Genomic DNA, 7,895 nt, shown 5'->3' with positions numbered 1-7,895 from the left:
TAAGACATTATTTGGAATGCTTTAACGTGTGAAACGTTTAAATATCATATTTCATGTTCCGAAAAATAGTTACGTTGCCTTTTTGATTAATTTACTTGATGATTGCCATTCATTCACAAAATGGTTTATATTTCTGTACGCAAAATCCAGGCTTTTTCTACGTTAACTGGAATAATGGCGTTACGCACAACTGCATTCTTAAATTGGTGTCACAACCTTGCACGCACTATTTTATACGAAAGAGGAACCAAAAATATTGAATGGAGTTAAACGTTTTGAATTATAGATGTTGCTACAAGTTTACTACATAGTCAAAGTAATTCTAAACTGTCCTTCAGTAAAACAAATTGTTTGAGAAAAAAATTATAGAAAAACATGGTTTACAAACTAGAGGCCATTATTTATATTCGATCTTTTTGAAATCTGTTTTAAAAAATCTAGATTTATTTTGAAACTGGATTATCTAGGACTAAATCTGGGTCACGAGGTTGTATCATAGAAAAAAGATATTGTTAATACTCTGGACTGGATCTTATAAAACCTTGCAGTAATATTTGCCTTTATCAAATGAATGTTATCTTTGACACTGGGTCAACAACTAGGTCACTAAGAAAATAAAGGAAAAGGCTAAAGAATAAATTGCTAACCTGATCTGTATGAAACATAGTCATAATGTTTGTTTTTATTACTCGTAAGAGTAGGAACAGTTTAAAATTTGGACATCTGGCTTTAAAAGGCAGGTCAGTAAGGTAGTTCATAGAAAAACATTTTCTACATGAAACTTAACCGTGCCACTTTTCTCTATATATTTAAGAAAAATATTTGAAATATTGTTGTCCCCGATATAAAACTGGTTCACTGGGTAAAATGATAGAAAATGATTCTTAACACCACATGATAACTGTACTCTTTTGCGTGATGGTAATTCCACATGATTTGCATGATAAAGATAAGAAATACAAGTGTCTATTAACGAATTGGCTCTGACACATATATAACCAAGACAATGTGTGTAATGTCTTACTATTGTATTTAATGACTAGCTTAGCTTTGTGAAAAAGGCTAGTCTGCGGCCCGTTGTCGGTTTAATTTCGTGAAAATAGGTACTTTAACATTTTAAACTTTTAGAAAGTTTGTTCAAATGTTATTTCATGATATGAGTATTTGCTTGATTTTACCAGTAATATTCATCGACGCTCATATATAACAACCTGCCAGACGGTTGCTCCCCTATACATGTATTATCAACACGAAAATAGTATATCGTATCCTATATCTGATACGAAATTATTATTTGTTACATTATTTAATCTTAGGTGAATCCTGAAACAAATTCTACCTGTTAAGACATCGGTCTCCACATCTCATTCATACGATAATACAAGTTTGATAGAAGAGCCTGTTCTATCCGCAAAATGCTGAGCATATTAAGGGAGCAACTGGTACCATTTGTTCACATCCTTGGTACGCGACCGGGGATCCAACGCGACGTTCCGCACGGGAGGCGGATGTTCTACCAATAAACAAAATTGCTTCACTGAATGTAGAATCGTGTGCCATCGTTCGCCTCCGGATCGAGAGCTCCGGAGTTTGAGCCCAAACGGAGAGAGAGACAGAGAGACAAAGCGACAGAGGATAGCTCTGTGGTAGAGCGTTCGCCTCAGGAGTCTGAGCCCAACCGGAGAGAGAGACAGAGAGAAAAATCGACAGAGATGTCATAGTTAGGCAGAGTAGCTGGTTAAACAAAGAGACTTTATTCCTGAAAGATAGATCTGCATATGACGATAAAGAATTGCAGATGGTCCAATGCAAAGAATTTATTCCTTTGCGGGAACCATTTAATCAAGTCAAGTTTTTTTTCTCCACAACCGAGATTTTTGAACTTTTAGATTTTAATATAAAATTCCTATCGCAATATCGTCCCGCCGAGGTGGGCAGAAAATATACTATTATGCATAGTACATGTATTTGATATACGAAACTGAGTTTAGATCAAACTTTGTACTAAAGGGTAATACAGTGTAACTTCCGAAAACCGAACGACCTCCGGACCAGCCTAAAAGTTCGGTATTTGGAAGTTTCCAAATTTAGAAGTTTGGAAATTGGCAAAGCGGACAGGGTGCACTAGAGTTATCTTTTCTTACACATAGGATGAATAGATTGTTATCCTTTATGATAATTGTACAAGTTTGTAAAGTAAATAATTAATATATTAATGAATCAATTACAAACATTAAGGATATTCTAATATGTATAAATAAAATACATACATACATACAGAAATATCAAAACATATCTTTAATACAGAACAGAACAGAACAGAACAGAAATTTTATTTTAGACTTGAGCATTATGCTCCTCGTCCATAAAACATGATACAATCAAATACAAGGTCAACAATACATAGTCCATATTAAGTAACACTTAATCATTATGAAATAAGAAGGTATAAGTAACATGTTGATATAAACTAGTATTCTGTAAAGAGAAAACATGTACACAATACATAAAATAGTAAAGACGGAATAGCTCAAATATATGTGGCAATAAGCATATAAAGACTTAATCAAAATATGTACTATAGCTATCATATTTGACGCGCACATTACTAAGATCTATATAGACTAAACGGAAGTTATAGACATATATAAATTGCATTACGAAGTAAAAATTCGTAAGAAAAAGTGCGGGCTATGAAAAAATGTACACAGTTGGATTTCTAGCTAGATATTAACTTTTGACATATACATTTATAAAAATGTGTATATAATTGTCAGCATTATCCCAATACATTACGTCTTATTTTCAATGCACAGTTTATGAAACATGCTAGTTTATTTAGAGTTTTTTCATTTGAACTTGACAGCAACTGAGTTAGTTTAAACATATTTGATCTTTCGTAAAAGTATTTATCGATATATCGTTTCCTTATTATTCGGTAGCCTGGGCATAAACAGATCATATGAAATTCATCTTCAATGTCTCTTGATTGACACACTTCACAAGTTCTTTCTCTCCTGTCTATTCTATTCTGGCCATATCGACCTGTCTCAATTCTCAAACAGTGTGCGGAAATTATAAACTTAGTGATTATCGCTCTATACAGTTTATTACTTACAATGCTGAGATAGTCGGCGTATTTAAAGTCACACTTTAAGTGATTATATACATACAACACTTGATTGTCTCGTAATTCACTTCTCCAATTTTGTTTGAAAGTATCAATAAGTCTTTGCTTAAATAGTGATATGAACTGATTTGGATTTACAGCTGAAGGCGTTTCCCATACATAACCAAATCCGTTTTCATATAACAACTTCTTAATATTGGTACACCAGTTAAATTTGTTATTACTCAAATCGCTCAATAACAAGGAATACGCTTTACTTATAACACAATTGTCCGAGTAAATAGTTTTAAACCAGTACTTGATAATTCTTACAAATCGGTTTACATATAATGGATAGCGACCTAGTTCTCCATATATGGCTGCATTGCACGATGTTGCCTTGACATTTAATATTCTCTTGCAAAATTTTAAATGAACTCTTTCAATGTCCTTATTTCTGGTATATCCCCAAACCTCAGCTGAATAACTTAATATTGATGATACAAATGAATCAAATAAGTTACACATTATTCTTGGTGTAAAATCAAAGTCTTTCGTATTTATTAATAAGCAGTCCATAGCTTTCAGCGCCTTACCAACTAGCATTTGTATATTAAAGCTAAACTTGCCATGAGAGTCAAATACTACTCCCAGATAATTAAAATTATTGACTACTTCCAGCTGTGAACCATTGTATGTCCACTTTTTATTTTCTCTCACCGGACCACGTTTCCTGAAGACCATAACTTTAGTTTTGTCTATATTAACAGAAAGACCCCAACGGTCGCAGTACACGTGTAAATCTTCTAGACTTTGCTGTAATCCCTGTACTGTATCTGAGAACAACACCATGTCATCGGCATATAAGAATAATATTAACGTTAAATCATCAAAATTTAAGCCACTACCAGGTCTTGTTCCCAGGTATAATTCCAAGTCCTCAATGAACATTGACCACAACAGAGGGGAACATATTTCACCCTGTTTTATACCTACTGCGATTTCTATAAAGTCTGAAAATTCGTTACCATGGCGTATTCTACATTTCACGTGTTCATACATTGATCTGATTATTGTCAGCATTTTACCACCAACACCCAATTTGGACATCTTAAACCATAGTGCGTTTCTGTACACGCTATCAAAGCATTTACGCATGTCAATAAAGGTAGAGTAAAAGCGTTTTCCGTTAATTAACATGTGACTTATTACACTATGTAAGCAAAATATTGCATCTGTAGTCGATAATCCTTTCTTAAAACCAAACTGAGAATCTGATATTATATTATTTTCCCTACTCCAGTCTGACATCCTCTTATTTAAAATTGAGGTAAATATTTTTTGAGATAGAACTGACTAACGTTATTCCTCGATAATTCTGTACATTGCTGTCGTCGCCTTTTTTAAAAACCGGTATAATTAATCCTTCCATCCATGCTGAAGGGAAATGGCCTGAGGACAAAACAATATTAAACAGATCTCTCAAATGTGAACCGATTATATCGCCTGTCTCAATAAAGTATTCGTTAATCATGCCGTCATTTCCGCCTGCTTTACCTCGCTTTAAAGACTTAATAGCCTGCCGAACTTCCTCCATAGTAATGACAGAATCTAGCTCTGCAAAGACGGGATCATCGACTGAAATACCATTTCGACAAAAATCTTCACTTTCGCCATCAGTTGTAACGTTAATCTCATCAGATAAATTATTAAAATATTCATAGAAATCATTCAATGAGATATTATCTCCTCGTTTATTATTTTTCTTTGAGAAAAATTTCCAAAAGTCTCGTGGTTTTTTCGACTTAAGTGCCTCAATTTCCCTCATTCTTATAATTTTATGTTTTCTGCGTTTGTCTTTTATACAGGCTTTATACTGTTTCTTTTTAATCATTAATTGATACCGATTTTCATCAGTTTTCACATCGTTGAACAATCGTAGAGCTTCCAAATACTCATTCTTTTTTACACGACAGGTTTCATCAAACCACTCGGAACGTTTCAATATATCATTATTGTCAAATTGAACTTTAACGTTATTTGACTTAACTTCCTTATAGAACAAAGGTTTGGCTTCTTCATTTATTATCCCTACAAATCTGTTAACCGTGCTATCGACTGTATTTCTATCGGCAGCAACAGCCTCCGAATCACTCAACAAAGGGTTTAATTCTGGCAATCTTGTTATCAGCCTTCGTCTGAATTCATCTCGTTTATTAGCGAACCATTTTGTATATTGAAATGAATTCCCTTTATCATTTTCTGTGCTTTTACAGTTTATTACGACTTTAAATTCCAGAATTGCATGGTCTGAAAAGATGTTGAAGTCTGAAATTTTAAATGATTGAATGTATTTAAAATTGCATTGCTCACAAAGAAGGTAATCTATAACTGTGCTTCCCTTATAGCCACAATATGTGTATTCACCTTTAGGCTCTAGCCTACCGTTACATATCCTTAATCCTGTCGCTTTGCACATATCCAATAATTGTATACCGTAAGGATTAAACTGTGTATCCATTGACGTCCGATCAAGAGGTAAGTCTGGCACGTAATCATCGCTGTCCAGAATTGAGTTCATTCTGTCGTAAGCAATATAGTCCGATTTTAATCCAACTCGGCTATTCATGTCTCCTGCAATCATTACTATACCACGGCTTTTAAAAAAGCTTATATCGTTTTCCATCAATTCAAACAGATTTTGATTATTAACATTATAAGCTGGAGAATCCTGCCCCCATATATATGTAGCACATACGAATATGTCTTTATCCAACCTAAAGTACTTTTTGTCTAACTTTACCCAAATAATTGTATCCAAGTGATTTCTAACAACTGAAATTCCGTCTGCAATAGAGTCTTTGTAATATAGTATAATGCCTCCACTATGCCGACGGGCCCTTCTATGTTGAAATTTGCGAAAGAAATTGTGTGATCTATATCCATTTAAGCCAATTTTGCTATCCATAGCAGTCCATGTCTCGAGCAAGAAAATTATGTCGTAACCGGATAAAATATGACAGAAGTCTGTGTCATCCTGTTTTTCTTTTGATAAACCATTGCAGTTCCATACGGCAATTGAAACTATACCTTCATGTGCTTCCTACGGGACAGTTCCATATGGCCCGTCAGTGTACACTTTGCCATCTACAATTAGTTTGTTGTATTTAATGTATGCCTCCTTTTTTGCAGCTCTAGCTTTTTTCATGATCGGAATAAGCAGCTTTCTCTGTGCAACTATTTCTGAAGGAAATTGGTCGTGCATGAAAAGACCAGTTTCTTTTGGGTTCACATTATCCTTAAAGGACTTAACATAGTTTTTTGTCTTGACATCTTTGAAGGATACCAGCACATTCTTTGGCCTATTTTGTCTTTGCACTCCGAATCTCCTAGCTCTCTCTATTTCGAGTGTTGCTATGTTCTCTTCTGATATCTTTAAGTCGTCTTTAAAGTATTTCTTGACATTTTCAAGTGTTTGTTCTGTAGTTTCATCTTTTGACTCTTTGATCCCACCGATGATTAAGTTACAGACCATGGATTTTGCATGCAAGTCCGCAATAGATTCTCTCAATTTTTGATTTTCTGTTTGCAAAACAGATACTTGCTCTCTTGTCTTATCTATATTATAGTCATGTAACTCAACTGTATACATGTAATAGCATTTACTCAAATATTATCCACACAGTCCCTAGTTCGTCAATATTTAATTGATGTTTATAACGCACAGTTTACTCGATGTTACTAAATCAGTTAAAACATCGATCTTTCTTTCATTCAAACATATAGAAGGTTTTTTACACTTAAGCTATTTAATTCATCAAATTTTCACAAACAGAAAACAAATAAAAGTAATCGCCGATTACTTTACTTTTGTATCAAATGATTATTGTTATTATAATGCGTGTCAAAATAAACGCGTGCCCCTAATAGATACACAAAAGAACATGTTGACAACTTGCCATGGATGCCTTTGGATTTACAGGTGACACTTCTAATCCGGCAAATATTTTGCTGTACGGTTTTCAGAAGTTAATTTAAGTGTTAAAATATAAACGGTCCTACAAAAACCGTCCGGTTTTCAGAATTCAGAAGTTCCGGTTTTCAGAAGTTAAAAATATATAGAAATAAGAACAAGAAAAACGGGACTTTAAGTTTTGTGCGGTTTTCAAAGGTTTCCGGTTTTCAGAAGGTCCGGTTTTCGGAAGTTACACTGTATAGTCCTTTTTCTGTACTGAATAAGTTAGTAAATTTAGGGAGGGCCTCAATTGTCCACCTGTCAAATTTTATAACCGGAATGATTTCCACGAAGTCCATTTGGAGAAACAAGTCGGTCGCTAGGTCGTGGTGGGTCTTTAAGGCCTATTTATTACCTGATCTACTGCAAAATTGGTGAGAACTTTTGCATTTTATAAAGTCTGGTTCAAGTGTAACACACGGTTATCTTGGATCAATAGCGTAGTCGTCTAATGATTGAAAACATAGATTCATTGAAACATTGTGTTGTCTGGAATTAAAAGCTAAGTCACTATCTCAAATCAGAGAAAAACTTAAAACCATCTAGAGTCCTAGTTGCTTACTTTTCCCCTAGTTTAAGACTTGTTGGATATTTTGTTTAGACAAACATTATGACCAAGTCGCAATACGATTGGGTCAGAATTGTAATCTCTAGAGTGTTTAAATTGTTTACGTCAGACGACGACCACGGACGATGACCATATGGCGATCACACTAGCTCACCTTGACCACTTTGTCTTAGATGCAAACCTTCTAATGTTGAAGGAAATCT

At 34.3% G+C, this 7,895-nt stretch overlaps 1 protein-coding gene across 1 annotated transcript; it reads right to left on the bottom strand.

Annotated features, from left to right (window-relative positions):
- Positions 1 to 4,424: 4,424 nt before the first annotated feature.
- On the bottom strand, positions 4,425 to 5,753 carry LOC128548838 (uncharacterized). The gene has a single exon (XM_053524352.1). It carries the CDS (start codon positions 5,751 to 5,753, stop codon positions 4,425 to 4,427), a length of 1,329 nt encoding a protein of 442 aa, XP_053380327.1.
- Positions 5,754 to 7,895: the final 2,142 nt, after the last annotated feature.

The sequence above is a fragment of the Mercenaria mercenaria genome, chromosome 2, assembly GCF_021730395.1.
Source record: "Mercenaria mercenaria strain notata chromosome 2, MADL_Memer_1, whole genome shotgun sequence".
In the NCBI taxonomy this organism is placed as follows: Eukaryota; Metazoa; Mollusca; class Bivalvia; order Venerida; family Veneridae; genus Mercenaria; species Mercenaria mercenaria.
This window is presented reverse-complemented; position numbering and strand designations above follow the sequence as displayed.